The sequence below is a fragment of the Mya arenaria genome, chromosome 12 (assembly GCF_026914265.1).
Source record: "Mya arenaria isolate MELC-2E11 chromosome 12, ASM2691426v1".
NCBI classification, from domain to species: Eukaryota; Metazoa; Mollusca; class Bivalvia; order Myida; family Myidae; genus Mya; species Mya arenaria.
Genome location: NC_069133.1, coordinates 69,001,223 through 69,021,146, shown reverse-complemented (window position 1 = coordinate 69,021,146; position 19,924 = coordinate 69,001,223). Strand labels below are relative to the sequence as shown.

Genomic DNA, 19,924 nt, shown 5'->3' with positions numbered 1-19,924 from the left:
AAATAAATTATTAATTAATAAGTCTATTTTTGGTTTAACGTTGTTTAGAAGATAAGCTTCACAACAATATTATTATTGAAATTGGAGCACAACAAAGCTGTGCTTATGCTTTTTTTCACTCGAAGGCGTGCGCATGCGCCGTTGCAAGTTTAACTCGAGCGTGGCAAACATTAATATATGTATCCAAATGGTTCTTCATTTAGGATTATTCAATAATAACTTTAATCACCTGCTCTGATTGAAATTGTATACATTAAAAATCTTATCTAACTCTTAACTCAAGTCAGCTCATAACATTGCCATATATTATAAAGGTCAAATGACTTGGCCGTGTTATCATGTTTTAAAGATTAGCTTTATATAGTGACATGAATAGTTTTAAACATAGTTAACACGCTTACTTCAAAGCAATACAGCAATTTTCAGTTCATATACAGATAATGGAGCTTTAACTTCACTGGGGACTTTGCCCCATCTCATTCTACCATATGTACTGATACATACATGACCGTCACTAATGCTATCGCCTATTGATGGAGTTCAATACCAAAACAATGTACATTATCGAGCTTGTGCAGTGAAATAAACATCTGGATACTGTTAGGAAATTACGTCTTGTAAACATACTGGCTATTTATAAAAATATATAGGTATTTCAGTTTAATACTATAAATGTGTAATTGACCGTGAATCGAGGTATATTCACTTAAATCAGCTTTACTTTCGAAACTGTGATCAGGAATGATTTCGCCACCGAAGGAAAAGGGGTCTGGGTTTGGCAGTAAGGGGCTGCACAAAATACAGAACATGCTTCATCACCGGCCCCGGGCATCGTCACTCGGACAGAAAGACAAGCCGGAGAAACATGGACACGTACATGGTATGTATCAGCTTACATGTATTTACGTAGTTCAAGTTTGCTTAAAACATATCCAGTTAGATGGCAGGACTCAATACTTATTTTCCGGTTTAGGGCCATGATGAATACAGATGAACAGCTGTATGATCCTGTATAATTCAATTGGCTAAGTTATTGGATTTCCGAGCCGGCCTAACTGAAATATAATTACGAGGTCTGATACAGTATATGCTTTATCAATGCTCAGTTTGTTAGTATACACACTGTTTATAGACTTTAAGTACTTGATTTATATCTCATATGATCACCCGGAAGTTATTATAATGCCGTGCTGAGCATTATAAAATTTCGAGTTACATACGATTGTCTAAAGATCTGCCAACTATTATACAATGATTGATACCATGCCCTATTCAGATGTTATTTGCTGTACCATAGTCTGGTGTAGATCAGTGTTGTGTTTACACATATCTATTTTCACTATTAAGATAGTATGTAGACCATAGATGCTAGAGACCTTCACTCGGAGTTATGTTAATATTTGTGTGAACATATGGTTTTGGAAAGAAACGGAGGCAAATGATGACATATTTTAATGATCGATCAACTCGTTACGTGCTATTTTAATATGCATACATGTAGTAATTACGATATTAATCAATTATAACTTCTTACGGCATTCAAAATAGTACTGCTTGACAATGTTTCAAAATAATCTCGGTACGTTCAACGATGTAGCCCCAATAAAACATAAATTCAAACTAGATTTGTCTTGTTCTTTTTGTTATGCCTGACACATTAACATCTATCCCATCTTTGTAAACATTTATAACCGAGAGAAAAACAAGTATTTCCAACTGATTTCAGAGTGACACGGTTATCAGGTTTTCATCAAATATCAGTTCACATGAATGTATTTAAGAAATCCGACCCAAAAATAAGCTCCATAAGACGTTTTGTTAAATGTTTATGTTTGGTGACCCTATTATACAATTATGTACAGTTTGGAAATTGTTTGGAAGGGTATTTCTAACTGGTTATTTATATGCAAAGTAAATAACCAAAAATACATTATAATTGTTGAAATTATTTTGGAACCAATTAAATTGCAATATTTTTCAATATATTTGCCTTCCAAAATTCCATATTAATCGACGTTGTACGTGCCGTACTTACTTGTTGAATTGCTAATATATTGGCCATTCACATGCAATTTGAAACGAAAAAGGTTGTCTGATTATTTCTTCCTAAAAGAATAATGTTAGAAGTCGTTCATACTATTTTTGCTACATTATTTCTGATGGTATTGTTAAAATACATGTGACAATTTAAGTCTGCGGACGCGCTCTGTAATAGTTACTTCTTGCCAAGTATAAAGACTTATTTACCAGGCAAGTAAAGAATTTGTACTACATTGTATTTCGGCTTGCAACACAAATATGTTCGTTTTATTTTGGCGAGCTGAAATACGTATATTGCATAGATGTTGAAGAATTCGGTTAGTGTCAATAGTGGAATGTATTTAGCCCAGTCAAGACGTAGAAAAACAATAATGATAATAATAATCTGAATTGAATTGTGACTGACTGAAGAGATAAATGTAAACCTTTTCATAATATTCGTCATAACCTTATCCTGGAAAATAATATATCCGGACCTACATGATTTATGCAAAACTGCAGACCTACACTTAATAATGTCATCCTCACCAATCCAAAGGACTTTATGCGTAAAACTTTCAACTTTAAGTGCGGTCTAAGCTACTGTCACAACCTCATAGCATCTAGTATAAGAGATCAATGTGATCCATGAAATAGATGGTCACTTTTAGGTCATACAAGAACTTTGACAACAACTCTTTTAAGGAACACCATGTACCGTTCCATCTCGCCTATATCTTTGAGGACACGGATGATATATTTTGGGCTAATGAACACCTATTGAAACAAGTCATTGACCAGCATACCCCAGTAAAACAGAAAAACCTAATAAGGAATCCACTACCTTACATTAATTCTAGGTACCGTACGTAAACTCATTTACAGGCTCGTCAAGCAAAAAACGCTTATAACAGAAATCAGGACTGGAAACCTGGTCAAGCTACACAAAGTTCAGAAATGTTTTAAAAAAAAGGTAATATAATCTATAGCTCTTCATTTCTAAGAACGGTATATTGGAGGACCCAAATCCAAAGACTTCTGGCCGACAATTAAATCTTCTCTCTCACAGAAACCTACACATAAATTGCATAACCCAATATTACTCAAACACAACATAGGAGATTTGGTTCCTGATCAAAAGCTGATGGCGAATAAAATGATCTCGTTTTACATCAATATAGTCGAAACTATTGGAAGATCTGTAACTCAGCTGAAAGATAAACACCCTAGTCTGGACAAAAAAAAAACAGGAACATTGCCAAATGTCACCTGATTTTAATTTCACTCCGGTTACTGATTAAGATATTTGAAAATATCTTAATAGATTAAATAAAAAAGTAACTGGAATAGATCTGATTTCTCCCAAAATCTTCATTGTTGGCAAAGATAATAAAAGGTCCCATCCGAAACATGGCCAATGAAATCATAAGCCAAGGATCATTTCCAAATACTCTTAAACTAGCACACGTAGCCCCTATTTTTAAAAAAAGATGACCCCTTTATAGAAATAACTATAGACCAGTCAGTATTTCATCATCAATGTCCAAATTATCTGAACGATTGAGCAACCGATTATAGTCATTCTGATACAATTTGTCATCGTTTCCTGGCAGTTTTCAGAACAACATATGGCAGTCAAATTACCATGTTTAGGCTGGTGGAAGACTGGAAAAACCTTGATGAGAACAAATGTGTAGGTGCAGTTCTAAAGGACACCTCAAAAGCATTCGAATGCCTGTCCCATGGTCTTATCTTAGACAAGCTTAAAGCGTATGGTCTCTCAGCCCCAGCATGTAAACTTATGCACAGATATCTTACAAACAGAAAACAACGGGTCAGACTTGGTCAAATGGCCAGGGAGTGGAACTCCATCCCGAAAGGCGTGTCACAAGGATCAATATGAGGGCCTCTAGTCTTCAGCATCTTTCTCAATGACATATAGATCTTCTACTTGATCAATAAGCCTTATATAATTATGAAGATGACAATACTCTTTCTCTGTGTGATAAAAATGATGTTGTTAAGACAACTCTTGAAGAAGAATGTAACATTTTGATAAAATGGTTTACTTCCAATAAAATACAGGCTAACCCTGACAAATTTCAAACAATTCCAGTTGGCTCAAAGTCTGTGAAAGAAATAAAGCAATTCAATGTGTTTAATTACACCATTGTAACTGATGAGCAAGTGAAACTTTTAGACGTTGATGTAGATTGTATATTAGATGTTGATGAACATTTTCTAAAATGTGCAAACAGCTTATTTTCTTAAAATCTTTTATCAGATCCAATTTCAACTACCGTCCTGTTGTTTGGCATTTTTGAAGAAAGATAAACACAGAAAAAAATAGAAAATAATTTATATTCAATACAGAGCTTTAAAAATTTGTTTTATGATTACACTTCAAGTTACGAAAATCTTCTAGAGTACAATTGCCAACATTACATCTGAGCAGGTATGCATTGGTGTGTATTCAATGCATTGCTATTGAAATTTACTAATATATGTACATTATCTCTCCAAAATATGTTCAAAGCTTTGCAGCTTTTAAGAATTGTAATTTAAAAAAATCCGATATGAAAACTGAGTGGATTTGCCATCATTAAGAACAAGTTATATAAGTATTGGAAGAACTTAGAGGCCAGTCAGGTATGGAACAATCTCCCGGCGGAAATAAGGTGATCTAAAAACTTCTTGGAATTTAGAAGGATGGTCCTGCAACTGGACAGGTCCTTTTTGTAAATGATTAATGTGCCAATAATGTTTTATACCTAAAAAAAGAGAAGAATTTGAGAAGTATAGAGTGTTTCACTGATGTTTTTTATCGTTTGTCTCTACTGGAAAACAGGTTTGTTTTCAGTGGGATGGCCTACACCCACTGTACAAGCCGTGTACGTGGCATTCAAATACCAGAAAGAGCATTTTAAATATGAATAAAAATTATCGAATTAAATAACAAGGGCGTTTATATAATTATGATTGTTTCAAATTTATATATCATTAACATCTGTCGAACACATACAACTGGCTACGTACACTTGTGTGTGTTTTTTTGGCAAGTATTTTTAATTGTTACGATTTGGCATTTTCAATTTAAATTCTTACACATCATCGGGTACACGTTGGAGCTTATAGTCAAGACAGTGTCCGAGCAGAGATGGTTACCTGTAGGTAGAGATTGGCTCAAGCATAGAAGCAATCATGCCTCTGTATAGCAGTAGTGCTACTGTTTCGGATAATATCAGCAAAATCTAGTACTAAATTACTTTGCTATTACTTTACTACTTTACCTGATAAATTAAGTACATCTTCTTAGCAATTCTTTCCAAAAAAATAATTATTTCTAACAAGCTAAATTGCTGATGATTATAACTTTTTTGTCACATCACTCAGGGGGAAGGGTAATGTAATAATGCTTAATATAAGAGGGGAGGGTAAGGTACCATGCTGTAATTCCCACCTATATACTGCTACTTACAATTTTGCTGTTTAAAATGTATACGATTTTCCGTAATTCATACTCTCAGTGAACGAACTAACACATTGAATACAGTGCTCTACTCCTTCATACTTATATGTATGCTTTCGTTTCCAGGTCAGGTCACCAGCGCATTGTTATGTTTTGATATGTTATATCTGGTACGGATAACAAATACTCCGATGCTATTTATGTTTGTAATTCATGTCGGAAAATAGCTCATTGAGCCAATTAATGTTTCTTGGTATAATATACCCGACTTTAAATACATCTTCGTATGTCTTCCGTATTTATGGAAGGTGCATTTGTATGTAAATCGACCCCACCCGAATTGCAGCTCTATTCCAGTGTGGTTACCTCATCATGAATGTAAGTGGAATCTAACCCCTAAATGCAGGAATCCATTATGAGAAGTCAAAAGCGCTGGGAACCATGCATTCTCTGACGTCAGCCCAAATTCTCACAGCCATAGTGCGCCATTTTGAATATGAGTCCTACGTAGGAGGATGTAAATCGATCTGCATCTTTCAGAAGAATGATCTGAACAAAATAATACTCTAATTTATATTCTCCACAATCATTCATCGATATTGTAATTGATTATCTGCGTCCAAAATGGCGGGTAAGTATATAAAAAGCACTAGACATTTTGACCTAAATTTTACTGCCGGTTTCAATTTTGACATTTCCTTAAATATTTTATTGTGTTCTGTTTATACAGGCAATGGTGGGGAGATTCAGTGGTGCTTCTCACAGGTTAAGGGTACAATCGAGGATGATATCACAGAAGGTATAGCGTTTTGATTCTCTTCAAATGTTAAATAATGGATATAAAAGCTCGCATTCCAAAATTTATTCGGAAGTATGCAAAAAAACGCCTCGTTATTGTACGCCGCTGTTAATTCTTTGGGACTACTTATGATAATAAGACTCCAATATCACAAAAAATCTTCACTAATTTCTTTGTTTCGTATCATTTGTTTTCAACAGAACAGCATAAATGTGTTCTACAGCTTTTTAAAGTGCATTCAGCCAATTATGATTCTCTTTTAAATTATCATGTTGATTTTTAAGGCAGATATATATCCCTTGTTCAGGTTTTCTGCATTCATAATGACATTGTATGCATCCCCATTTTGAAACAGAATGTACACTAAAAGAATACATCTAACATTTTTAAGTAAAAGAACTTTCGTCACAATGGATTATATTAGTTTCATAGTCACAAAAATCATCGTTCACAATTATCAATTTTTGATATGCAACCAAAAGTAGGCTTTAATAAAAAAAAATATCTACATGTAGAAAAAAATGAATGGCCGTCAACGAGTCTTTTGACGATTTTTTTTATATGGCAGACTCGTGAAGTCCACCATCCCAGCAAAAAGTAGCAAGCGGTCCTTGCGTAGAGAATCCTTGCGGCCACAATTTTGAAATTTTCTCCGTTATAAATTCAAATTTCTACGAAAATATTATTGCCTACTATTAAACACATATTAAGTTATGTCAGTATGCCCAAAAAAACATGTTAAGTTATCATAAAACACAAGTGTCGATTGTTTATCAAGTATCCCGATATCGGTAAATTTGGGACAAATCTGACTGGTTGTGTACATGTATAACGGTATTTGTGATCCATAATATATTAATGTGAAAATAACAACTCTAATGACAAATTTAATCCAATTCAGATCACTGTCGGATAAAAATTGAACAACTTTGTCATTATTTTTCAACGTCAATGCATATTATTTCAGTATATCATTTCGCCCATTGTTAAATGGTAGAGAGTTGTAGCGTTACAGGGATACATAAGAAATGTCAAAATAATAAAAAAAAAGTATCCCTGATCGCTCATTATTGTAGCTAGCTGAGCTTATGAAATGACCAGCATTAAAAGTAAAACTTCATGGCTAGTTGCAACAAATGCATACACATTTCATCAAAAATGGACAGTTTAAACCATTTTGACTTTCTTGAGGGATTGTTAATTAACCTTATAAGCTTTTTTTCTATTGGTCATTTGTCTTGGAGCAAAAAATGCTCATAATAAATGGGTCGGTGCTTCCCTAGTCCAAATAATTGTACGTTGACAGATTTTTGATATGGCAAATCCTTCACGTACAAATTGTTGAGTATCAAAAATGGGTAGTTGTTCCGATTAGGATTCCGGGTTAAAGCATATAGCGTCTATAAAATATCATAAAAACAAGAAATATTACCAGATAATGTTATTTTATATTAGTTCCGTACACAAAAAATAAATATCCAACTTATAATTATGAGTTTGACGGCTTTTCTTCATTTCATTCTGTCAAAACTTAACGATATATACATGACGGGCACCTGCAAGGCTTCATGGCACAGTTTTAAATCACTCGGAACATTACGGCCATGGCCGAGTTGTTACAATTGTGTAACGAGGTCTATCTCGAAGCTTTGTCGGAGGAGGCCGAGTTATTACGATTGTATCGAGTTGTTCCCCAAATGTCAGTCAACTTTCGTTTTATTGGAAAGGTAAATAACTTGTTTTAATGCATTAAATGCTTGTTTAGTGCAAAATAACATTTCACTTACATTGTAAAATATGAATATAACTCTTTATGATCAATTTCAACCATAATATACTTCACTTAAAACAATTTCAATATTTTTTGCACATTCCCGTTTAGACGTTAGGGATTGGAAGAATCCCGTATAACACGTCTATTATTTTAGACTAGGTGCTTCCCTAACTTGCTTTGCAACTCCCACCATCACCATACCACACTTGATGTTTAAAACCCCAAATCCAGTTACATACTCATAGCTGAGATAAACTAAATCTAAAAAGTAATATCTGTATTTCCCTTTATTGTAGCGGATATCATATCATGTGTAGAGTTCAACCACAATGGAGAGCTCTTGGCCACTGGTGACAAAGGAGGGCGTGTTGTCATATTCCAGCGCGACGGAAAGGTACAAAACAAAAATATTAAACATTCAGAAACCTGTTCTATTTAACAATTTGATGTGGGTATAAATCAGTTTGTGTATTTTTGTCACTATAATTTTGCAATGAACAGTCTGTACGAAAGTCATTATCACATTGCAGGACACGAGGTCCTGCAATACAGTCTACATTGCAGGACCGGACCAGTTTTTGCAGGACCAAACATTTTATGTATATTTTTGTGAAAGTCAGGGCTTTCAACAGGGTCTAAACCCAATGGTCAATGACTCTTAAAATCTGATTTTCAAGAGTCAAAATCAGATCTTCAAGTGTCATTGTCCTTGTTTTTCTAAATACATGGTCTTAATTCTTAATTATAGTTTTCATCTGTCGTATGATGGCATTGCAAGGTACATGATTATCTATGAAAAACTAATACATATATACATTTTTTAAACTGATATAGACATGGTTTAAAAAACTAATACAAAATATATTTAAGCATTGTTGTTTTTTAAACTATCGTACTAAGTGAAAAAGCAGAAGGTATCTGTTAATTTGCATAATGGGCGGAGTTATCACGTCATTGAGTGTGAGTGCTGCTAATTAACATGGAAACCGATTAGATTCCAGATTGATAATCAGTTGTCATTGGGGGTGTTAATTGCTCTTGACTTTAATTGATAAAAAGACATTTAGATCATGTCTTGCAAATGATTAATATTACAAATTTATGATGCTTCATTTTCGGGTCATTTACGATTTTGAATGCGTCAAAACCCGGGGAGCTCAGGTCGATAAACGCCCTGATTAAGTTGGTTTGATAAAGTAAACATAGGTTAGTTAATAAAATTAACAAGATACACGTTTGACACATATTTATTAAATCATTTTGCCCCAAAAATTATTGCCGGACAAGCGGGCCTACAATATAGCTGTGATTGTCCTACAGACTGAATGAATTTTACATGTAAGATGTGACATCTTAAGCTATTATCCATTTCATGGAGGCAATTTGGCTACATTTGTAAATGCTGGTATTTTTTGACATACCAGTACCTTTGTAAATGTTATGTTGCCAAGGCTTTTATATGTCTTGAGAGAAGTGTAAAATCCTTGAAAAGATTTAAAAAAAGGAATGATTGTTAAATAAAAAGATTGTTTATGCTCCTGCTATAACAATATTTAAACTGTATATGATTTTACATTTTCTGAAATCGTGCCACTGCAATAAAGATCTGTTGTTAATTGAAATAATCTTAGTGTTATATTTATTTTATTTTGCTACACATGCATGTATTTGTGAATTTAAAATTATTATTATTAAAATTATTGAAAAAGAGCATGTTTATGATTAAAAAACAAAACAAACTCAAGTCATTAATATTGTTGAATAATAGCCCAGATCCTTCACTGAAATGGGACCCAGGTGGTTACAAAAATCCTCAATATCACAAGGTTAAATATTTCAACTTTCTTTGTTCTAGGGGAATCCTCATTTCCATGCTCGTGGGGAATACAACGTGTACAGCACCTTCCAAAGTCATGAGCCAGAGTTTGATTATCTTAAAAGTTTAGAGATTGAAGAAAAGATCAACAAAATACGCTGGCTTCAACGCAGCAACCCAGCTAACTTCCTCTTGTCTACAAATGGTTTGTTTCTTGCCATCTCATACAGGAAGATTTATTTCATATTCTGTACATGTAACCTGTTTCATTGTAATGACAATTTGTATTCTGATAATGCAAAATGGCAAATGGTCTAAAAGCAGAGAATGCACGAAATGTTATCGAGTTAACATTAGTGAGTGACATGAGAAGAAAATAAGTTTGCAAAATGATCCTTTAATTAAATTTTAATAAATTATATGTTTGGTTCACGGCTTGAATAAAACAAAAACAATAGTGTTAAGGGGGGTAAACTCATATTCATTGAAGACCTCATTATTTGGTTTGTTCAACACTCTTCCAGACAAAACAATAAAGTTGTGGAAGGTCACAGAAAGGGACAAGAGAGCGGAAGGCTACAACCTGAAGGATGATGCTGGGATCATGCGAGATCCTACCTCAGTCAATACACTCCGCATCCCCAGCTTCAAACCCATGGAGCTGCTGGTAGAAGCTAGTCCTCGCCGTATATTTGCCAATGCTCACACATACCACATCAACTCCATCTCGGTGAACAGTGATCAGGAGACATACCTGTCCGCTGATGATCTACGCATTAACCTTTGGCATCTAGAAGTCACAAATCAAAGTTTCAGTATCCTTGCTTTTTTGGTATTCACAAGCTCATAGTCGTCATTTCTAGTTTATTAAACTATATGTGGGTTCATAAGAGGTAATCTTGTCTGGCATTACAGAGTTTCCCAGATTAAACTCAACTACAGTGGGCATAATAGGCGAACTTTTGAAAACAAAATAAATATGAACATTGTTGTACTTTTCAGTTCTAAGTGGTAATGTAATATTAGCTTGTAAGGAATTTTGGCTAGATGAATACAGCAGTAAAAGTGGCTTTTGTTGTGACCAGTGTGTCAGACACAGATTAAGACACAATTAATAACAGTAAACAACACCCATGGTTGCTCATAAATATTCAAATTTGTATTTTACATATAGTATAGGCTACCGAGGCAATACATATTGCTGCAAAAATTGTGTATACTATTTTACAAAGGTTTCCATAAACATAGAAGCATTACCTATATTAAATATGACAAACAAATGTCTTACAAACATGATGCCTTGTGTTTTCCTTAACTGGTGTAACAGACATTGTAGACATCAAGCCGGCCAACATGGAGGAGCTAACTGAGGTGATTACAGCGGCCGAGTTTCATCCCACCGAGTGTAACCTGTTTGTGTACAGCAGTAGCAAGGGAACCATACGCCTCTGTGATATGCGGGAACAAGCACTGTGCGACAAACATGCCAAACGTAAGGAGATTAAATATGAACTATGTGCTAGGTTATTAGATATTAAAGTAGAATTCAATAACCACACAGATATAGACACAAGTTTATGAAATAGTCACATTTTGTATGATCAAAAACACAGAAAAGGCTGGTTTATAATACTTTAATAATAGAGAAAGGAGCAGGTCCTGTGCAGACTGGACCCATTCCAGATTCCAGGGCTGCCCCGTTAACTGCTGACAACTTGTATACTGATTAGATGAATTGGATGAATATCTAAGTGAACTATCGATACTTCAAGTCTTGGTTGTTAAAACCCTGTTCTGACACTTGTGTATGCAGGCTTTAGTGGTCTGTGTACAATGATATCAACAGGAAGAGAAAGGAGCAGGTCCTGTGCAGACTGGACCCATTCCAGGGCTGCCCCGTTAACTGCTGACAACTTATATACTGATGATGAAGTAGATGAATATCTAAGAGAACTATTGATACTTCAAGTTTTGGTTGTTAAAACCCTGTTCTGACACTTGTGTATGTAGGCTTTAGTGGTCTGTGTAAAATGATATCAACAGGACAATGATATCAACAGGAAGAGAAAGGAGCAGGTCCTGTGCAGACTGGACCCATTCCAGGGCTGCCCCGTTAACTGCTGACAACTTGTATACTGATGATGAAGTAGATGAATATCTAAGAGAACTATTGATACTTCAAGTTTTGGTTGTTAAAACCCTGTTCTGACACTTGTGTATGCAGGCTATAGTGGTCTGTGTACAATGATATCAACAGGAAGAGAAAGGAGCAGGTCCTGTGCAGACTGGACCCATTCCAGGGCTGCCCCGTTAACTGCTGACAACTTGTATACTGATGATGAAGTAGATGAATATCTAAGTGAACTATCGATACTTCAAGTCTTGGTTGTTAAAATCCTGTTCTGACACTTGTGTATGCAGGCTTTAGTGGTCTGTGTACAATGATATCAACAGGAAGAAAAAGGAGCAGGTCCTGTGCAGACTGGACCCATTCCAGGGCTGCCCCGTTAACTGCTGACAACTTGTATACTGATGATGAAGTAGATGAATATCTAAGTGAACTATCGATACTTTAAGACTTGGTTGTTAAAATCCTGTTCTGACACTTGTGTATGCAGGCTTTAGTGGTCTGTGTACAATGATATCAACAGGAAGAAAAAGGAGCAGGTCCTGTGCAGACTGGACCCATTCCAGGGCTGCCCCGTTAACTGCTGACATTTTATATACTGATTAGATGAAGTAGATGAATTTCTTAAAGAACTATCAATACTTCAAGTTTTGGTTTTTAAAACCCTGTTCTGACACTTGTGTATGCAGGCTTTAGTGGTCTGTGTTCAATGATATCAACAGGAAGAAAAAGGAGCAGGTCCTGTGCAGACTGGACCCATTCCAGGGCTGCCCCGTTAACTGCTGACAACTTGTATACTGATGATGAAGTAGATGAATATCTAAGTGAACTATCGATACTTCAAGTTTTGGTTGTTAAAACCCTGTTCTGACACTTGTGTATGCAGGCTTTAGTGGTCTGTGTACAATGATATCAACAGGAAGAGAAAGGAGCAGGTCCTGTGCAGACTGGACCCATTCCAGGGCTGCCCCGTTAACTGCTGACATTTTATATACTGATTAGATGAAGTAGATGAATTTCTTAGAGAACTATCAATACTTCAAGTTTTGGTTTTTTAAAACCCTGTTCTGACACTTGTGTATGCAGGCTTTAGTGGTCTGTGTACAATGATATCAACAGGAAGAGAAAGGAGCAGGTCCTGTGCAGACTGGACCCATTCCAGGGCTGCCCCGTTAACTGCTGACATTTTATATACTGATTAGATGAAGTAGATGAATTTCTTAGAGAACTATCAATACTTCAAGTTTTGGTTTTTTAAAACCCTGTTCTGACACTTGTGTATGCAGGCTTTAGTGGTCTGTGTACAATGATATCAACAGGAAGAAAAAGGAGCAGGTCCTGTGCAGACTGGACCCATTCCAGGGCTGCCCCGTTAACTGCTGACATTTTATATACTGATTAGATGAAGTAGATGAATTTCTTAGAGAACTATCAATACTTCAAGTTTTGGTTTTTTAAAACCCTGTTCTGACACTTGTGTATGCAGGCTTTAGTGGTCTGTGTTCAATGATATCAACAGGAAGAAAAAGGAGCAGGTCCTGTGCAGACTGGACCCATTCCAGGGCTGCCCCGTTAACTGCTGACAACTTGTATACTTGTGTATGCATGTTTTGTGGTCTAAAATGCCCATACCCTGCCTGATTAGGAGACTGTTGCTCTAAAAACAGTGTTTTGTTTAGGCCTCTGCATTGTTAACTGTTACTTTGCTATTAAAGTACAGTACAGTTTATGATTGATCAGTTTTACATTTTCCAGCCTGTAAGCATAAATGTTGGTTTAGAAAAGCATGCTTGTTGGTTTAGAAACGGAGCCCATAAAAAGGATAAATATATTGTAGTGATATTCTATGCTTTAGTTTAAGTTGATCTCTGAGATATGTCCGAAGCACTTGTAATTGTGTAAAGATTAATTATTTTGACTTGACTATCATTTCAGTGTTTGAGGAGCCTGAAGATCCAACGAACCGTAGCTTCTTCTCCGAGATCATATCCAGTATATCTGATGTGAAATTCAGTCATAACGGCCGTTATATGGTCACCAGAGACTACCTGTCAGTTAAAGTCTGGGATCTACAGATGGACTCAAAGCCCATAGAGACTTTTCAAGTACACGAGTACCTAAGGAGTAAACTGTGTTCCCTTTATGAGAATGACTGTATATTTGACAAGTTTGAATGTGCTTGGAGTGGAAATGATAGGTACGTACCAACAAATATATGTGAAAGTAAAAAATGTATTAAATTTAAAACTTTTGTGAATAACATCAACTAAGGTGATGCATTCGAAATAATGCTTTGTTGAATCTGAATTAAACACATGTATGTTTAGTGTCAGAGTGCTTAAAATTGATATTTTACATTGTATGGTTTGTTACAAGGTGAATTTATTGTGTTATGGTTTGTAATGGATGCTCTCAATTATAGTTTTGGTGAGTGGCATGAGAGTGTTGAAATATTTCTATGTTTCAGGCACATAATGACTGGTTCATACAATAACTTTTTCCGCATGTTCGACCGAGAATCAAAGCGTGACGTTACACTGGAGGCCAGTCGGGAGAACGTGAAGCCAAAAACTGTACTGAAACCTCGAAAGGTGTGTAGTGGGGGCAAACGCAAGAAGGAAGAGATCAGTGTGGATTGTTTGGACTTTAATAGAAAAATCCTACATGCTGCCTGGCACCCCTTGGATAATATTCTAGCTGTAGCAGCAACAAATAACTTGTATCTATTTTCTTCCAAAGAATAGAGGAAAATTTGTGGAAAATTGGAGTTATGAAATGGCCAATGAATTATAGTTTCTTTGTGAAAAAAGATAAAAAGTCAAGACAAAAAGGGAACCAGATACAGGAAAGTAGTCTGCACACAAGTTGCTGATAAGTGTAAGATCATGAACTTTCAATAAGGACTTTTCTGTTTAATCATACAACCCACCTCAGGAATGCATTTTCTAATTAGTTGTTTTTTTAAGCTTGTATCAAAGGAGCCTCCCCTTAAGAATTTATATTGCTTTCCAGGGGTGGGTTTGTGTGTATTTTACATGGAATAGCCCTATTATGTCTTCGTACAGTATTTGTTGACTTGCATGTGAAATGTTTAACTCTGGGAAATATGTTCAGCTAATGGTCTGTTGCATTTAGTCGTGATGGTTCTGGTATGTTATTTGCCGAAAATGTGTTCCTTACTTGTGATAACTGTTAACTAGGATTGTATCTTGTAATGCTGGAATACAGGCATGTCCGTTAAACAGAGATAAATGTCTGAAATGTATTTCAATGATATGGCATTGTAAACGGCAATAAGCATTCTGTCTGTTGTAAATGTTGTATTTCTTTATAAGCATGAAATCAGTTTTTCAAAACTTACCTATATTTACCTTGATTTTTGTCCTTCTGTTTTACTTTTGGATTTATATACTCTGAACTGTGCTACATTTTCAATTTATTTCCTGCTATATATTATAAGTGATATTTTGCTGGTGTAATAGTCTACTCTTACAAGCAATTCGGTATAAAATCAAAAAGAATTGAAAGTTCAATGCTTTGGTTAACACCATATGATTATTAGTATTTAATGTTTGTATGCTATTGTAATTTGGAATATCAGTCTGGTGTGTTTGCTAAGAGCAGAAGGAGCTGAGTAGCCTGTACATGTTGTTAATGTAGGAGTCTGTCGGTCATTCCAGGATGGTGTAAAATGGTGCATAAAATAGTACACTGTTGGATGTTTGGTGCATGAATACATTTAGATGCAACAATGATTTGTTATTTTTTGTACATTTTATTGTTGACAATATTTATTATCTAATACTTGTTTGTGGCATACCAGGTGGCATATCCATAGGAAAATATGCCTTTGATAAAGTATACTTCTTTTGTGCATTTGAGGATAAGGCTCATGTGATCGTTAACATAATCAACTTTTAAATATCATTCATTCGATAACAACAACTACAATTCTCACTTGATGTACTGTACCGGTACGCCTTTGTCTGAAACTATTTAACAATCATCGAAATAGACTTCGGATGATCAAATACTAGTGCTTGGCATCAACATTCTTATCAAGCCCTGCTATATAAAATCCAGAATTTCAGCAAGCCCAGAAAGCATTTGACCAGTGCAGGGCTTGCTGGCTTGTGCTAGTTTTGACCACTGATTAACTGAAATAATGTAACTGTCATAAAATGATGTGACATTAAATGAGGTACCATGATGCTATTATGAAATGCCTGTCCTGTTAAGGTTGAGGATAGTGAGGGCATAACAGTGTTTTTGCTGCTTTCTCGAGTTAGACCATCTTATGTTTTTCTTCTATCATTCCACAATGGTACACCAGTAGGGAAGCCTTAACCCTCAGTTTACTGTGATAAGAATAAAACAATATCAAGTAGTGCTCATAGTACTGTTATATACTTTTGTGGAGAAGAAGCCCAGCGAATGAGTACTGGATTGTTAATGTTACCAAATACACAGTCCAATTGTTAAGGATTGATATATGCTATGTTGTAAGCCTTAGTCATTTCTTAGATGATACCAATTAAGTGCTAATTATTTTAAGTACATGAACATTAACTTCATTCTGCATTACACTGTTCTATTGTTAAGGGAATGTATGCCATGTTGGAAGCCTAAGTCATTTCTTAAATGATACCAATTAAGTGCTAAATGTATATTAACTTCATTCTATATTCTGTGCTCATAAAATATTGGCTCATATTATATAAAAGTGTGGTATACGTTGAACTTGCATACACGCAACACAGTCGGTATTCACTAATTCCTCGGGTCCAAGTTTAAGGCTAAAAACACAAAACTGTACATCTTGATTTCCCAGTAAAATAATCGTATCAAGTAAAACATTAATGTTAAGAATTGCTGTATTTGTTATATTTGTAGTTTTACTTTTATATATTCTCCTTTTGTCGATAGAAGATATGAATGATTTTTGAGTCTTAAGTCTCAAACTTCTACTTGAAAAGTTAGTGAATAGGGGCGCAGTGCTTGAGAAGTGAAGTATTTTGTAGTGTATAAGAAACGATGTCAGATGTGCAATACCTTAGCCCCTGTGTATGCATCAGCAATCTGTAATGTGTTTGTTATATCCGAATATTCAGGTCTGGATATGGTTTTCATACACAGACAATTATACACATAGCGAGTTCTATAGCCATATCAGAAATGTGAGAACTTGTTTGTTTTTATGCCAAAATCCTTTTTGTATGTTCTCAATCATTTGAATTAAATTGAAGGTACTCTCAAATAACTGCTGTGCCATTTAGAAACATTCTTCAGCACTAAAATGTTGCCCATTGAAAATTAAATTTGTGACTCTTTTAGAGAAATGTATATAGAAAACAATGGAAATTACTACAGAAAATGTAAGCTGGTAGAAAAACAGTTGTTTTTTTTGTATTTGATAAATGTATGTTAAAAATGCACATGACGAAATAAAAACTAAATAATTCATGTATTGTTGTGGATTTTACACTTCAGGACCGAGTAAGGAAGTGTATGTAATTGAACAGATTTGAGCATAATTAATTCACAATCTCTGGAAATGATAAATTCTGTTGACGGAAGCTGAAAGCGTAGGGGCTATTGTAATGTTTGGCCTGTGTGTCGGCTTCCGGTCAATCTTGTCTGGAGCATTACAGGGCAAAGTGTTTGAGGTATTGACTTGAAACTACACATACAGATCGATCTCACTATTAACTCTGGCTGCAGTATTTCATAAGTTTTTGCTCTTTGTTAATTTTCATACTTATTTTTTGTCCGGAGAATTACTAAAAAACCTTTAAGGTATTGATTGCAAACTTCATATATAGATAAATCTCATTAAAGAGAAGTGCAGTGCACAGGAACCCTAACTGGCTGCAGTATTTTATACTCCCCCCCCCCCCCAAAGGGAGAGCATATAGTTGTCTGCCCGTCATACACCTGTCCGGAGAGTCACTTCAAAACTATTGATGCAATTGAAGTATAACTTGGTATATATGCAGATGGGATTGAGAGGAAGTGCAGTGCACAAGAACCATAATCCTATCATGCATATTCATTAAATTATCTCCCCTTAACCATTTTTTCATAGTTGGTGCTTGTCCAGGCCATAACTTCAAAACAACTGATGGGATTGAGATAAAACTTGGTCTATAGATAAATGGCATTGAGAGGAAGTGCATTGCACAAGAACCATAATCCTATCATGCTTATCTATTAAGTTCTCTGCCTTTAACCATTTTTTCATAATTGGTGCTAGTCTGGGCCATAACTTCAAAACTACTGATGGGATTGAAATAAAAATTGGTATTCGGATAGATTGCAATGAGATGAAGTGCAGTGCAAAAGCACCATAATTCTATCATGTATATTAAGGTAGCACACTCCTGATGAAAACCTCCACTTGAAACTCTTTAAATTTAATGCTCTAGCCTATGTTGTTAAGCACAGGACTACAACTCTTTTTCTCTACAACTCAAGGGTTTCAAGGTAGGAGTTCAAATCCATCCAGAACCATTTTTTTTTCTTACATATTTTGGCAGGAGTTTGTCCGCGCCATATCTACAATATTTTTGGATTTCAATTGCTTTTTTATTTCATTTCTTGTAAATTTATTTCTCAAACCTATATCTTTCCATGTTATGAATCTTTCCAACTGTGTATAATAAATTATTAAAAATTAAATTAATAATGCTACAACCATTTACCTTCTACCAGCACATTGTATAACAAGTGACTTCATAGAAAAGCATCCATTGCTCTCAGTGATATTCTTGTTTTTCAGTTTTTAGCTTGACTATTCGAAGAATTAAGAGAGCTATACTCCTCACCCTAGTGTTGGCGTCACACCTTGGTTTAGGTTTTGCATGTAAGCACCGTTAAGTCATTATCTATACATTTTTTATTGCATTGAAACTTTGGATATGTATTCCCAACTATCTAACCTACTAAATAAATGAAGTTAGATCACACCTATTTGAATATAATGCAAATAATGGGCGTTTATTATTTGACTTAGAAATTCTGGGTAAGGTTTTGGATGTTTGCACACAATGTCTCAGCAACTACTTGATGTATTGCATTGAGACTTTATACAATGGTATTCAAACACCCAACCTACTTGAATAACCAAGTAAGATAGCTGTATTTTGCAAATAATGGCCCTTTATTATTGGACTTAGAAATTCTGGTTAAAATTTGGCATATTACCACATTTATGTTAAAATCTCAGCAAATACATCAATTATTGCATTGAAACTTTATACAAGGGCTCCCAGCCATTCAACCTTCTTAACTTATCAAGTAAGATAACTCTATCTTGTGTATAATATAAACTTTGCCCCTTTATTATTCGACTTAGAAATTCTTGTCAAGGTTTTGCATGTAAGCACATATAGGTTTATATCTCACCAACTACTTGATTTATTGAATTGAGACTTAATTAAATACAGTGATCCATACATGTTTTGCCAAAACTTTTCAATCCTTACACTGAAAAGCGGCAAAATAGTCGGGCACGCTGTCTCTTGTTTTTGTCCGCAGCATAGCTGGATGTATGTAACGTATTTATTTCAAAGTTCTGTATGCAAGAGCTCCTTGAAGAGAAGTGCAATGCACAAGAACCATAACACTGGCTGTAGTTTTTGTTTGGTAACTTTTTTTAGCTCACCTGAGCACAAAGTGCTCAAGGTGAGCTATTGTGATCGCCCTGTGTCCGTTTTGACTGTTAACACTCTAGAGGTCATAATTTTGGCACAATCTTAATGAAACTTGGTCAGAATGTTACGCTCAATAAAATCTTGGACAAGTTCGATATTGGGTCATCTTGGGTTCAAAAACTAGGTCACCAGGTCAAATTGAAGGAAAAGCTTGTTAACACTCTTGAGGTCACATTTATGACTGTACCTTCATGAAAGTTGGTCAGA

The 19,924-nt window shown here is 35.2% G+C and overlaps 1 protein-coding gene across 2 annotated transcripts; it reads left to right on the top strand.

Moving 5' to 3' along the window:
- The first annotated feature begins 517 nt into the window (after positions 1-517).
- On the top strand, positions 518-17,466 carry LOC128211667 (serine/threonine-protein phosphatase 2A 55 kDa regulatory subunit B alpha isoform-like). Of its 2 annotated transcripts, none has more exons than XM_052916669.1 (8): positions 518-880; positions 6,219-6,287; positions 8,358-8,455; positions 9,917-10,082; positions 10,402-10,692; positions 11,205-11,369; positions 13,941-14,202; positions 14,473-17,466. In XM_052916669.1, exons 1-8 carry the CDS (start codon positions 742-744, stop codon positions 14,747-14,749), a joined length of 1,467 nt encoding a protein of 488 aa, XP_052772629.1. In that variant the 5' UTR covers positions 518-741; the 3' UTR covers positions 14,750-17,466. The 2 variants fall into 2 exon arrangements, with proteins under 2 accessions (XP_052772629.1, XP_052772630.1); XM_052916670.1 differs by lacking the exon at positions 518-880 and adding an exon at positions 5,938-6,119.
- Positions 17,467-19,924: the final 2,458 nt, after the last annotated feature.

Coding starts and splice junctions, on each gene's coding strand:
- LOC128211667 (XM_052916669.1), top strand. CDS start 742: ATGATTTCGCCACCGAAGGAAAAGGGGTCTGGGTTTGGCAGTAAGGGG. Junction 881..6,218: donor GAAACATGGACACGTACATG/GTATGTATCAGC, acceptor CTGTTTATACAG/GCAATGGTGGGGAGATTCAG. Junction 6,288..8,357: donor CGAGGATGATATCACAGAAG/GTATAGCGTTTT, acceptor CCTTTATTGTAG/CGGATATCATATCATGTGTA.